At 38.5% G+C, this 14,845-nt stretch overlaps 1 protein-coding gene across 1 annotated transcript; it reads right to left on the reverse strand.

The window, feature by feature from the left end:
- On the reverse strand, window positions 193–10,586 carry LOC105158436 (MATH domain-containing protein At5g43560-like). The gene is made up of 13 exons (XM_011075200.2): window positions 10,432–10,586; window positions 9,533–9,752; window positions 8,229–8,340; window positions 7,433–7,521; window positions 7,277–7,345; window positions 7,037–7,166; window positions 6,222–6,380; window positions 5,232–5,580; window positions 4,216–4,328; window positions 3,521–3,668; window positions 2,550–3,013; window positions 2,259–2,466; window positions 193–1,856 (listed from the first exon to the last, which is right to left on the reverse strand). Exons 2-13 carry the CDS (start codon window positions 9,714–9,716, stop codon window positions 399–401), a joined length of 3,483 nt encoding a protein of 1,160 aa, XP_011073502.1. The 5' UTR covers window positions 9,717–9,752; window positions 10,432–10,586; the 3' UTR covers window positions 193–398.

A 14,845-nucleotide genomic window follows, 5' to 3' on the forward strand; every position in this document is an offset into this window, starting at 1 on the left:
CCTTGGTTTTAAATTGACAATCAGAAAAGATTTTTTTTCTTTCCCCAAAAAACCGTCAAAAGCAATTCAATTTAAGAGTTTGCTTAAAAAAATTCCCTACAAGTGCTTCACCCTGATTTCTCGTAATATGGCAAACTATGATGGGAGTGGGAAAAAAACGTGGAAAAGAAATTAGATACTCGATGCTACAACTGAGACAAATGTTCTTGAGAACCCTCAACATTTGAGATAAAAAAATAAGCAAAAGCAGAATAACTCTTTACAAAATGTAATCCAACCATAGAAGGTTACAACCCCAACTTCAAATCTAAGACCAATGCTTGCCCTTGCATGAATTATTACACCTACTATAGACCCTCAAATTCGTGCATTAGCCCCCCTGTTTGTATATATAAGCTTTAAAGTCCGCTGGATGGTCTGAAAACCGAGTAGCCATTGATGCCAACACTGAGGTTTTGATAGTCCTGCAGATGATAAGGATAGCCATCACTGTCCATATTCCTGATACTCAAGTAGGGCATATCAGAACCAGCCATTTGCCATTGGTTCGGCAAGAAACCATCAACCTGCCCGTTCACATACGGTCGACTAGCCTGGGGAATCATATCCCTGGTTGTATCATAAGTTCTTCCAGAACCAACTTGACCATGTTGAAATCCATCATCATGATAGCTTCGGGCCCGATCAAACCGACACGAACTTACAGATGGGCCAAGACCGCTTGACACGCTTGGGTCACCAGGGAAGCTATAATGCCGGTTCAGATTGTGAGGCCCGTTGCTGAAACTCTGATAGCTGGAATTTACTCTTGCAACCATGCCAAGTCCATGTTCATCTTCAAGCAAGTCATTGATGATGTCTAGGTGAGGAAATTCATCCTGCACTACATGGTTCTGACGCCCGGATGTACAGGCTGGAAGCTCTGATGGAAGATGACCATGAGATCTACTTTGCACTGGATTGTATAAATTCAAACTTTGCATGTCATTGACCAGTGAACCATGATCGGCTGGGACATTTCTGCTGCTAGCCCTTTGATGGCGCTCCATCCAAAGCGGCCCATTCTGCAACATATCGTGATGATTTACCATTCCAAATGAAAGACTTGGCTGAACTGGATTAGGGTCTACCCGATCGGAGCTGTGTGGTGAAAACAGTGGCGAGGATACGAGGGCGGTTGGCTGTGAGTATGAATGTGATGCATTTACAACTGAACCAGCAGGATGATTCTGAGAATAGGCAGATGAACTTCCAGCAGTGGGACCACCCATGATTGCATTTCGATAGGACTGTGGAACATACCTCTGAGTTGCAGATGCAGTAGGTTCAGGGCCCAGCCGACCAGCAGCACTCACTGAGCGTGCTAATGCTGGTGCTGTTTGGACCATGGAAACCATGGAAACAGAAGGCCTAAGACCAGGCACTAAAGGAGCACTCAATGGTCTTGACATAACAGGCATAGGAGGAATTGAGAGCTTATCTGTCGTAGCTGGCGCTTCCTGTGCTGGAATCTTCTCACTTCCAACGTGTATTTGATTTCCAGAGGGCTTTTCAGCAGGTTTTGGAGTCGCAAACTTCTGAGGGTCATGCTTAGACGTGGCAGCACTTTCACATGAATTTGTCAAAAGCACTGAATTATCAGCTTGTTTAGGGCTGTCAGAAGGTGTTTTTCTAAACATGAGTGGATCTCTTGCGACGTTACTCTTTGACTCCAAGACTGGAGGAGCAATAAATGGAATGCTTTTCGAAGGGCTTCTGGGCGGAGAAGTGACACATGCAGCTTTATTCCCAGATGCTTCCATATCCACAGAATCTTTGGCTTTGAAATTTCTTTGCAAGGAACCAGTTTCTTCCTCCTATAAAAAACAGAGTTATTCAAGAAAAATGGAGGCACATATGGAAAAGACTAAATGGTTACACAGACATGGTGAAATATACAGAGGCAAAATAATTTATTAAAATTATTGAATCTTAAAAATGATATGTCCGTAATTAGTCGACTGAGAGATCCAGAAATATAAACAATGCAAAATAAGTAGCATATTACTCAAAATCTTCTGTCCATTTGGGAGGGAGCAGAAGACTGCCTTCCATAAAGCATGAACAAGGGAGACTGCGAAGTTGTATTTGGAACAGAATCCATAAAAATCAAATAACCACAACATCATGTTCCCGACACAACTTACACTTGCGACATAATCTTTCATGCATTTTCCAGATAAAATACTTAAACTTTATTAAACATGTAAGAGAATCACCTTTTTCCCCACTCGCTGCTCACTTCTATTTACCAGCCCATTCTGCAAAGACCGAGAAGCAGCATTAGAGGGAGATCCAACTATGTTGAAACTCGGCGATACATCATTTGGCTGCCTTGCATCCAGCACAGCTTCAGATGGTTGACTACGTTCTTCATTGGCCCAATCAGCTGTATCAGATGTCAACTTGCTTTGATGGCTCCTCTCTCTGGAAAGTTGAAGGGAAAGCCGTTATATTACCATATTGTCATAGCAGTCAGTACTTGGACATAGTCACAGAAAAATGCCTACCTGCTTGGAGATTTTTGGTTTTTGTGGTGGGAATTGACTTTGTGAGGCACGGTTATAACAGATGGAACTGAGTCAGAGGAACAAGTTGATGAGCTATCATCCACTGCAGATGGACTTCTTCCTTCTATTCCATTTTGCACAACACCTGAAAGCCCACTAACCTCACTGCTACTGGCTTCTGTTGGAGGATGCACTTCAGAAGTGTCAGTTTCCCAATTGACTGGACTTACATCTCTGTCTTCAGAATCTGGTAGAAGTATTTCAGGAACACAATCAACAGAACCAGATGCATCAGAGACATCTTCTACAGGATCAGATTTTTCAACTACCATCTCTTGGTCAGCAGCTACATCTTTTCTATCAGTAGTAGGACTATCTTGCTCAATCTTGTCTAGCAAAATGCTGCTATTCTTGTCATCCCTTCCTTTGTCTTTTCCTTTGCGATTGTTTCGTTTCTGTTTGCCCTGAAAATGCATGGATGATGCATACTTTACAATCCATTGCCAATGCCAGCAAAACCAGAAGAGAAACAATACCGGAAAGGTGGAGAGAACTTTTCCTTCTTTCCCCCCGAAAACAAAAATGAAGAAACTGGAAAACATGAAGTGTCATGACACCATTTTAACGCAAATTTTTGCATAGAGCAGGAACGCTACCTTGTTTGGTTTCATTTGCATTTCAGTTTTCAACTGTTGAATCAACGATGAAAGTGGAAATATGTTTGTTTATATGTATTTTCACTAGATCATTCACATCTCAATCATTACTCTTTTATATATTTATTACATGTAAGGTTTTTTGAATCATTAATTTCATAAACCTAATAGTATATTTTTTTCCATAATACTTTCATATGGCATCACTAACAATTCCAAATCAACGAAAAATAATTATCAATTTCATTTAAATAAAAATTGTATTTGATTTGACACCACTAATAATAAAAATTAATACTATAAATTTCGGAAAACCTGTTTTTTCTTAGACTTCTTTTCCTTATCCACCGCTCCACGCCTTGCTTTTTGCTCAATCTCAGCAAGCCAAGCTGCCTCTTCCTCACGAATGAGTTCTTCTTGCTTCTTCAAAGCAACCGCCTCCTGGTATGCAACTTCAATTTTGCTGTTGGAGCGACAAGAAAAGCTAAGAATTCTATATTGAATGTTATATTAACACATACATGAGATAAAGCTCAGTGAGATCAAAGTGTCAGAAATAGGAAATGAAGGAAAATAACCTTATTTGGATCGAGGTTCAACCTTCCAACATATATTCTCTCATCAGACACAAAAAAACTATGTTTTCTTCTATTCCCTCATTTTCTTTCCAAACATGGAAATGGATATTACATTGAGCCAATACTTATAGAGGAGAAAGAGATATAAAATGCAAAACAAATGTGATACAACACAAAGATGGCTTCCCTCGAGTCAAGTACAACAACAAGAGCAACCACCAATAGCTAATGTCCACTACCACAAGAATTTACGACAAAATAGCTTCTAAGAAGAACATTTATCCTTTATCTTTCCCATGGAGCATACATGAAATGGCAAACAATGAGTTGACCAAAGACCAGTGTAAATGTGATATTGGCAGCTAATAACACAAGACGAGAGTTTGCCGCATTTAATAATAGCAAAACCTACATTGCATATAACCGCATTACCTGAAAATGTGGGCTAAGACAAATATCTCAATAGTCCGACGACCCAATTCAGTTAATCGCCTCTCATCACGTTCAATAGAATCTTTGCTGAAGTCTTCGCCAGCAGACCCATCCTAAAAACCAAAATCTCAGAATGAATACATGTGGATTTAATATCAAATTTTAAGCCAATGCTGATCTGGTACAATGCAAAAGCCAGTTGGAAGCCACAGAAACAAAAACATCAATATTCAAAATCACATCTGTCAAGCAAGAAAACCAATGTCATGCTACCCGCATTAAGAATATTCAAACTATTGGTACAATTTGGTTTTGTTAATTTCATGATATAATTTTAAGACAACCCTTTCCTTGCAGTACAATCAATTGACTCAACAAAAGATTTCGAACCGCGAATGACAAGCTAGCTTTCTAAAATATTACTAGGACTATCGCCCATACAGTACCGCCAAAATGGAACTTTCCCAGTCAGTACCTGAAGCCTATTCCAAGACATAGCAGATCATGTTTGCTACCTTGCTCAATCTATAATACAACATTTTCAAGTAACAGCAGCTAATATTCACATATATGTCCTCCTTCGATATTTTCATAAAGACAGAATCCACATTTTTGGTCAACCTCCAACATGTTGGAATAGTTCTTCGTGAACTTTCCAGCAATTGATTTATGGAAAAATGATTATTGCTCCCATTTTTACTGCTACAACTGACATTCGGCGCTAATCTGTACCCTTCAATACTATGTAATCAGTAAAATTTGCTGTGGCCAACTGCTTCACCAAGTAGGATCTAAACAATTGATGGTCAATATAATAGTTTATGGACCAAGCGGAATGAAAAAGCGATGTTACAATGAAACTAAAATACATGAAAATTTTGTCCATTATCAACAAGCAAACTGGCTTTCAACAGATCATGGAAATAGATGGCACCGGCTTTTATTCATTTATTGAAAAAGTTAAGTACTGGCTGCACTTTATGGCAGGCACAAAGAGTTGCATATAAACTCATCACCTTCGTACGATTTTGAGGACCCTTCTCATCCTTTGGAGGTAAAGGTTCCAAGGCGGCCCTCTCAAGCAGCAGCAAAACATCATCCACCAAAACAAACATATCTTTCTCAGTTCGAACAACAGGAACTGGTAAATCTTCTGCCTCTAAATACTTGCCCTTGCTCTTCTTCGCCTTATTCTGGCCTTCAAGAGCCTTGAGACCACTGTATAACGAATCCATGACAAGGGTAGAGGTGACTTCTTTTTCTATGAAAAAATGTTTCACAACAACTTTTAAAATCGACTCTGTTTTCTCTCGAGACATGCGGCGCCTGGAACTTTGATCCATACCCAGCCAGAAAGCACAGAAGCTGAAAAATAATCACATGTTGCAAAGACATTATCAGATGGGTGCAATTAGACTATGTTTCCAGAATTTTGATTTAGAAAATCAGTATAATAATAACAACCATGAGATGCAAAAGCTACAAAACAACTGGTAACACATGATAGCAGCGATAATTGAAATCTTTTGCTCACTGAATGGGAAAATTTAAGGATTGGAAGGAAGTTTCTTAAACCCTTAATCTAGTCTGTTTGTCTTTACTTGTGAATCACATTTCCCTCTGAATACTAAAGATATCCAGATCTTGTCCAGAACCTACTCACCACCTGCACATCGATAATTGCAATCTACAAAGGAGGAGGTCCAAAAAATTTTACCTTTATCGTGCCCCACTTCAAAAAGTTGGAACAACTTTATAATTGTAGATTACCAAATATATCTTTCTTCCAAGTGGTCAATGATATCTCGAAACAGATTTAGGCAACACAAATACAAGATTTGACTAGAACTATCATCAAGTTTCAAGCAAGTAACCCATCAACCTAAAGGGCTGTTATAGATTTATTAACCAAAAAATAATACAAAAGGAAAGTAATTCATTGTTGTCAAGAAAAGAACTTGATTTAAATATATTTAGTCTTGCTAGAAGGAAAGGGCACACCATACCTAGACCATCTAACTTTATCCTCTATCAGTTTTCCTAGTTTGGCCCTTCGTTCTTCAACAAAACGCCGACAAATCTGTTCCACATTTGTCAAATATACTCGTACAAGTTCCCTCCGATACTGACAATCAAGACAACGGAACGGTCGATCTGCTCTCTCCCTGCAAACCAACAGTTAGAGTAAATCTGGAGGACTCATTAATTGATGCAAAATAAAACTCAAGGCCACTCATGGATCCAACCAAGACAAGTAGATAAAGTAACTTAAAAATAAGCATGTATTTATATGAAAGTCCAATTTTTACCAGAAACCATTTAAAAGGATTAAGAAGTATAGTCCTTGCTCCATATCCACTTCATTTCCTTCCTAAACTATCAGAAAAATATCTTACCACATAGCTGACAAACCTCTGCACCCAGAAGCAGGGAGTATTAGATGACTTCTGTCAGAACTTCAACCAAATGATACTAAATACACTTATGAGGTTTAAAGAAGAATATCATGATGATGAAATTAGCCACTAAAAGGAAATTGATAGAGAACCCAAATATGAGGTGAGAATGAGAGCAATATGCACTAGTCTCCCTACGCTAGGGTTGGTGAGCATATTTTATTTCCATTTTGCACTCAGCCTGTACAGATGAAGATATCCACCCACTTATGCCTTTGCAAAATATTAAGTTGCATGTCTGATGCAATCAGATAAAGAGCAAACATTTACTAACATGCAAATGTGAAGCATATAGCTTCAAAGGTGTGGCGTTTCAGCGTTCTAAACAATCAAAAACTCGACAAACAGGATATTTAAAACTGTACCTAATTACTTGGACTTGAGCTTTAATTATCAAAGTATCAGCGTCAATGAACCCATCCAACACCTTTGATAGCTCCATAAATTTCTTCCAACCCCAGTCGTGCTCCTTCTTCCAGAAGCGGTGTAATGTATCTTTGGGTTTCAACGAAATATGTCAAGGTCGGTTGTATTGGAGTAAAAATTCAATTGCCGAGAAGAAAAGAATAAATAAATAATACTAATAACAATAATAACAGAACTACCAGAATATTTGGATTTTTTAGGATCCTTATTCACCACAGCAATAGTGAATTGCGCAAAATGACTCCACCCTGTACATAAGAAGAAACTCATGATACAAACTTCAAATCAACATACTGATTTCCAACCCAAATCTTCATTCACTGAATGTCTCATACCTGGAAGAAGTTTGTCATGATTCGCAACACAAAGAAACAAAGACAGGTGATTGCAGACATCACAGCCCTGGGGGTATATCAAAATATACCTATAAACCAAAGTTTGAATTCTATTAATTTCATATGCAGCAAATTCAACTGTGTTAGTTTCAACTGTACCAGTCCCCCAATTTCCATGCAAGAAACATCACAACAAACCATAGTGTTCTGAAACAAACTAAAAAATTAGACCTTAAAGAAAATAGCATAAGAAAAACATCAAGTTGCTGGATTGATAGTGAGAAATTCGCAAAGAAATTACTGGAAGGAAAACGATGCAACCCAATCAATAAACAGATTTAGTACTTCATAAACAAAAGAGGCATCACTGATGGCACAAGAATCAAACCGATACTCATGGAAAAGCCCTAGGACCTCAGGAAAGCCATAAATAATAAATGACCACATTGCACAACAACACACCAGAAGCATGGTATGACCCTCATTTTGAACTTAAAAACGTAATCAGAAAATTGCAAGTCTATAAACAGCTATCTCCCAGGAATTTTAAATATGCATCCACAAAGAGTTAGAATCCTCTTAATAGAATAACTACATTCATCTATTTCCAAAATCAAAAATATTGTATAGCATAAAAGATAAAGGCACAGAAAGAAAAATCTAAATTGCCTCACATATCCGATTACAGCAATAATATGGTAATAACCAATTTGAGGTAAAGGACTTCAGGTACTAGTACTGATTGGGGTTTGTATGCACAACAATGGCACTAGGCCAGTTTGTAAGTATAACATACCATTTGTAGCCTCCAACCTCAAATGCATTGCTCCGGAGTTCTCTTTTGTTAATTTGTGAAAATTTATCAATCTTCCATGTATACTTTCCATATAATTCAGAAGGTTTTGGTCCTGCAACATAATAACATAGATGATGATAACAGCAATAAAAAGTTGCATAAGATAGAAAAACCTATATATATCTCCTCCAGCATTAATACAAGAAGCTCGGCCAGGACAGGAATATAGGCACTTTCTTAAAAAGGATTTTCAGATAAAACTAAGGAAATAGTAAGTTCTGAGAAATGAGAAATGATATCAGTGACTCGATAGTCCATACTTTTCCTTAAAGATAAAATATTATGATGACTATCGATGTGAAAGACAATATGATTCAGTTCCAAAATTTACATCATGGATATGCTAAAAGCAAACATTTGAAAAACAGAATGCAAAGCCATGACTCAAAGACTTAACATACTTGGTAACTGTAATGAAGAAAAACCAAGATATTGAAAATTCGCCAAAACCGGGAAAGCCTGGAGTTTGCCTGATTACATATCTCAGCAATTTTACAAATATCTACATAAAAGAGAACCATAGAGAAGGTTTCAGAACTCCCAATTCTGAAGATGAAGCACCCAAAAAGATTGAAATTTGAAATCCCAAAGCAAGTGGTCACACAAAACATGCACTATTGGGAAAAACAAATGTCACTCAGGCACAACAAAAAGCACTATTTTGGTAGAAGCTTCCCTACCGAACAAATCAAACGAATTAATCACCATAATCTTGATGGGAAACCAAGATGGTCGATAACCACGAGGATATATAGTTCAACTAACAGCAACAATGCCACTACTCTTCAGTCGCTTTAGCAAGATTGATGTTCTCTGTCTCATGAGAAACCTCCTCACAATTGACGGTTTCAGTGATGATAAGTGAAAGATTCTTTTTTTTGGGAACAAAGTTTCACAAACTTGAAGACAGTGATAAAGACATGAAAGGGGTTACTCTCAAGTATAAAATGCTACCACAACTTCTGGATCTGTCATTTCCCATTTCTCTTTACTTCTTTTTCATTTTTCCTTTTTTCTCAAGGGTCAATTAACAGCCTCCTTCAATGCCTGTGTTTCATTAAATGGTAATTAGACTTCCAGAAAAAGTAAGAAATGAATACAGATATGCTGCGCCAGATGTCAAACACATTATGCAATCTTCAACCAGCATCATGCCATTTGAAGAGCATCAACGGTGATGATCACACAACACAAAAGTCTTGATTTCCACCTGCCAAGTAACCTATAAAGGACAAATGGCCTACCTCCATCATCGTCATCGTCGCTGTCCCAATAAGGGGGCGAAGTAGATGGACTCCCATTCTCAACCTGCTCCGAAGACCTCCATTCTGCTAATGCTTCTCCTGCTTGACATTGCTGCTGCTGCCCACTTGAAATCCCCTCAAACGACCTTCCTGCTCCAGACTCCTCAGTTGCAACCCCAGCCATTTTCCTCACTCACTAACTACACTTCCTCTACTTAACCTGCTTCAGATAAACTGAACACCATCAAAATTACATCAATGGTCATATAAGAGAATATCATGTCTAGGCAGGTGTCTAAACATTAAAATCTGATTTTTCTTGTAAAAGTCAGATGGTTATGATATATTGCAAGAAATGTGCATTCTTTTGATAACAAAATATGGGAAATCAATTCAAGCCGATACATAAACAATTTCTCAAACTAACAAACAAAACTCCAAAGTTACATTAGCAACTGACAAAAACCAATAAATCCCAACCCCTTATCTCCTTAAACTCAATAACCCAGATCAGAGAACATAAAAAGTTCCAATAAACCCTAATTCCCGTAATCCAGAGTGAACCCATAAATTGACAGTATGAAACAGAAGCCTCAATCTATCATCTCGCAGAACAAACGTTCATTAGATAAGACATAAACGTTTTTTTCTAAGTAATCAAGAAACACCCACTAATCCTCCGACTTCAAAACAAAACCCAATCAAATTAAAAACCACCCAAGAATTCCAAGCACATCCAACAATAGCCTTATCAATACACGAAAACCCTAACTCAGAAAACCCCAAAAAAATCAAAAAAAGAAAAACATAAAAAGGCGAATCAAGAAACTGATTGAAATAGAGGGCACACGAGAATACAATTCGTGTAATTCAGATCGAAATACAAAGAATCCACCGACCTTACGCGAAAAAGAACAAGGCTTTGCTCGATAATCCGGCGAATGAGTAATCGAGAGAGATTAGAGAGGTCGCAGGACATGAAAAAGAAGCAGCAGAATAGAAAGTAGAGCAGAAGCGGAGAAAATATAATGCACGCAAAATATATTACTTATATATTTATTATTATTTTGAGGTCTGCAATGTAAATATTGTGCTTAATCTTATTTTGGGGAAATTGGGGTTTAATTCTTTCCTATTTAGTTGATTCATTTCTACAACGAGATACGGAAAACAGCAAAATAAATAAATAATATAATTTCTCTCTCTTTCTCTCTAAATTATGAGATATTCAATTAGGGAAAATCAAGATTCTTTTTTACTCAAATTAAATATTACTAATTGATTTATTTATACATACAGGTATATATATATATATACATTAGGGTGTTGGTTTTAGGGTTTTTTATTGGGTCGGGTTTGGTCCTTAGGTTTTAGGTTTCTTGTTTGAAGCCCGTGTGGAGTCTGCTTTTGTAATCTATACACTACGTTTGGTTTCAAACTCGTATTTTTGAACTAAGATAAAACACATTTGATATCTATTTTTATATTTTTTATATATTATTTATGTAATTTTTTGTTTTTTAATCTTTTGTATATAATATATACATATATACACTTATATATATAATATAAATGAGACATGATTTGTAATGAATAGTAATTTTCATCTCCAAAAAATACTACATTACACATACAATATTTATATATAGAAGAGCACACAAATTCAAACATACCATCTACTTCCAACGCACACTTATTTATCTCTATTTTTCTCTTTATATCCTATAATAATGGCTTGAATTTAAATCAGTTGATTGTGGGATATTAATTTCCTGATTAGATCAAAATTTACAAATAAAATTGAGTTGATATTGTGAACATACTGGTAACATTAGTTGAAGGTGATATGCATTGTTAATTGCACTAGTATATATATTTGTTCGTATTGGAATTAATGGAGATTTAGTGCATTTTTTTCTTGTAATGTAATAGTTATAAATCCTTAAATGAGTAACTCGATAGCACTCCATATTGCCTCTAGTGATGTTTTTGCTCAAGCCCCATAGTTAGGTTTTTACCAACTTCGGACGGGGGGGCAAAATTTTCCGATTCCAAGGCAAAATTTTCCGATTCCAATAATTTTTAAGAGAGGATGTTGCCTCAAAGGATACTTCATGTCCCGGAGTCGGTCTTTCACCAACTTCAAAGGGATGTAAAGTTTTCGGGGCGACATTATTAACGAGGATCTCAATGAAAGTTCCATTTAGGGGGTCCCGGGGCAATAGCGACTTTTGTCTATATGACAATGACGATTTTTGCCTCTAGGGTCCTCGTGAAACTTCAAGGATCTCTATGTTTAAGTTTGTTTTGTTTGTTGGGACGACGACAAGAAAACCAACTTCATTACTCAAAATTCGAAATACAAAGTTTTTCGGAAAATCAAAAGGGGATAAGGATATGTCGAGCTACTACTCGAGTTTTCTCCTATTACAAGTGACTAGCCAAAAAATAATTTTTTCTGCTACGTGAACTTTGAGTTCCTCCTTCATGGCTTGTTGATCTTTTTGAGGTCACGGGATGACTCCTGCGGTGGGATAGTTATCGTCACGAGGAGTTCGCACATTCGGCCCACGGTCAAATTGGCGTCCTTGTGCATAGTGGTTGACATATTCCTTTAAGTATCCCTGCTGGATCAATTTTTCTATCTCATTCTTCAAGTGATGGCATTCCTCCGTCGTGTGTCCCCTGTCTCGGTGAAAATGACAATATTTGTCGGATTTGAATCTCTTGGGGTTATCTTTCATCTTTGCCGGCCATTGACTGATTATCCCTTGTTGTTCCGCCACCATTAATATCTCCCCCTTGGGAGCATTCAAAGGGGTATAGTGAGCAAACCCCGCCGGAGGTACATGCTTACGTTCCTCTTTCTTTTTCGGCACTTTTTCCTCTTCCCGACCCTTCCTTTTGCCGCTAAGGGAAGGATCCAAAGCATTAGACTCCTCAATCTGGATGTATTTCTGGGAGCGCACGAGTAAGTCTTCCATGGTGCTAGGGGGCTTGCCGGCTATAGACTCTTTGAATCTTCCCGATTGTAGATTCTGTTGGACAATACTGGCTAACAACTCTTGATTAACATGAGGAACCTCATGCACTGCATCTAAGAACCTTTGCATGAAGCCTCTCAGAGTCTCGTCTTCCCTCTGACGAATAGTAAATAGATATGCCGCTGTTTTCGGGACTTTTTTGTTCATGGAGAAGTGGTGCAAAAAGCATTGAACCAACTGCTCGAGGCTGGAAATAGTTCCAGCGGCAGTTGGTTTAAACCAAGCCAACGCTCGTTTTGAGAGTGTAGTGCGGAAAACCTTACAGTAGGCGGCGTCACTCAGATCATACCAATCAATCTTGGCATAAAATTTGTCTAAGTGTTCTTGTGGGTCTCCCGTTCCATCATACTCCGATAGATTCGACACCTTGAGACCAGCTGGGAACGCCTCGGCCAGAATGTTGGAGGCAAATGGGCTCCGTCTTGGAGGTGCCACAGCCAACGATGAGTAGGAATCCTCGGCTCTTCGAGTTGGTGGGGGGGCAGAAGATTCTCGATTATGGAGATTCCGACCTTGAGTTTGTGCAACTTCGGGTCTGGAGATCCGACTGTTTACTTCCTCTCGCCTCTGCTCCTCCTCCTCGGGAGTCGAGGATAGTTCTCGACTTCTGCAAGGGGAAGGAGGGGGCTGGTTCACTGGTTGCGCCACAAATTGGGCCACGGCTTGAGCCGCAGCTCGTGTAGACGCGTCTCGTATCAAGGCTAGCAAGGCCTCCTGTATCAGCTGGATCATCGGTTCTTGAGGTGGAGCCTCCGGGGGGAGCACTCCAGTTGGGGGTACAGCCGGAGATTTCTGCTGGGACGAGGGGACTCCCCCATTGAAGGGTATCTGCTGGTGAGTTAGGGGGATCGCCTCCTGAGGAACTGACTGTTCACCAGGGGGGTTCTGCTCCATTTCGTTTGCCTGGGCTTCTTGGATGGCGTCTAGATCGTGCACATCACGAGCTCGGGACCTGGTCTGCATGCTCAACGTCGAGGTAAATTTTCCCACAGATGGCGCCAATGATGTGGTCGAGGTTTTTTGCTAAGGAATAAATCGGGATTTTACCACGACGGAATTTTACACCAGGTGAAATATAGTTTCCGCAAAATATGTAATTCTCAAGAAGGAGGGGTCTTGTCAATGAATAGTAGTCTTGGATTAAAAAATTAGTATTTTGGTATTTATAGGGGTGTTGGAAATTATATGGTGTGATAGGTTTTATGTACTTATGGTGTGCCTATATATCCAATTACTCTTTTGCCCTTATAATTTTATATATTTTTTTACTAATGTATATCACAATTCCTTTTTTTTTTTTTACTTAGCTAACTCATGTAACTTTCGAACGATATATCACAAACTACAACCACTTTCGAGAATCATTCTCCATCGGTGAATAAAGAGGCTATTGCGTAAATATAAGGGTAACCAAGTTCACTTACTTTTCTCTCATTTTCTCTATGTTTTACAGTAAGCTCTTTGCATAGTTTTGCACTTCACATGATTATTGTCATTTTATATTAATATCTTATCATGCCACTTCAACTGTTGCACCATATTCCTTACATTATTTCAAGTTTTTCAATTATTCTTTTAGTAAAATACATTACTAAATAATTGGAATGTTAACCCAGATAGGTTGATCCTCTTTTGATCTTAAGATTTTTGTAAAGATTCGTCGACCATTGTGGTGCATCTAGACTCCAGTATGCATCATCAGCATTGTCTTTGGGAATACTTGAGTTAGAAACTTGAGAAATGGCTAGCTCAGATAATACTTCTCTCCTTACTGCACCAGATATGTAGTTCTACGGTCTAGGGCATGGAATTGAGTATCGATTTCCATCCTGAACTAGGCGTCTATGCTTAATACTTGATATGGCATTACGCCAAATTACTCAACATAGGAACCTCTTTTTCCTATTCGACCAATGACTGTGGTCACAGGTTTATAGAGCGTTAATGCATCTCCAAGTGCATAAGAGATAACTCTATCACGTTTTGACAGGAGACAGATCCTCTTCTTGGAACTTAACGTCCTCACTACATACTTTGGATGCACTAGACAAGGCCTATGATGACAATATCTGAGACACAATCACCTCCCGCACAAATCTAAGATACAGTTATCGCATGCACGTGACTGTTGTGATTCCTCAAGTTTGAGGTACTCCTGTACTATCATAGCTGGGGACTCAAGTCATACCAATCAAGCCTCCAAGGCTTCTATATGATGATCCCATTAAAATTGCATAGACATCCCACATCTGTCACCGATGAAACACGA

Source organism: Sesamum indicum, linkage group LG3, assembly GCF_000512975.1.
Source record: "Sesamum indicum cultivar Zhongzhi No. 13 linkage group LG3, S_indicum_v1.0, whole genome shotgun sequence".
Taxonomy (NCBI): Eukaryota; Viridiplantae; Streptophyta; class Magnoliopsida; order Lamiales; family Pedaliaceae; genus Sesamum; species Sesamum indicum.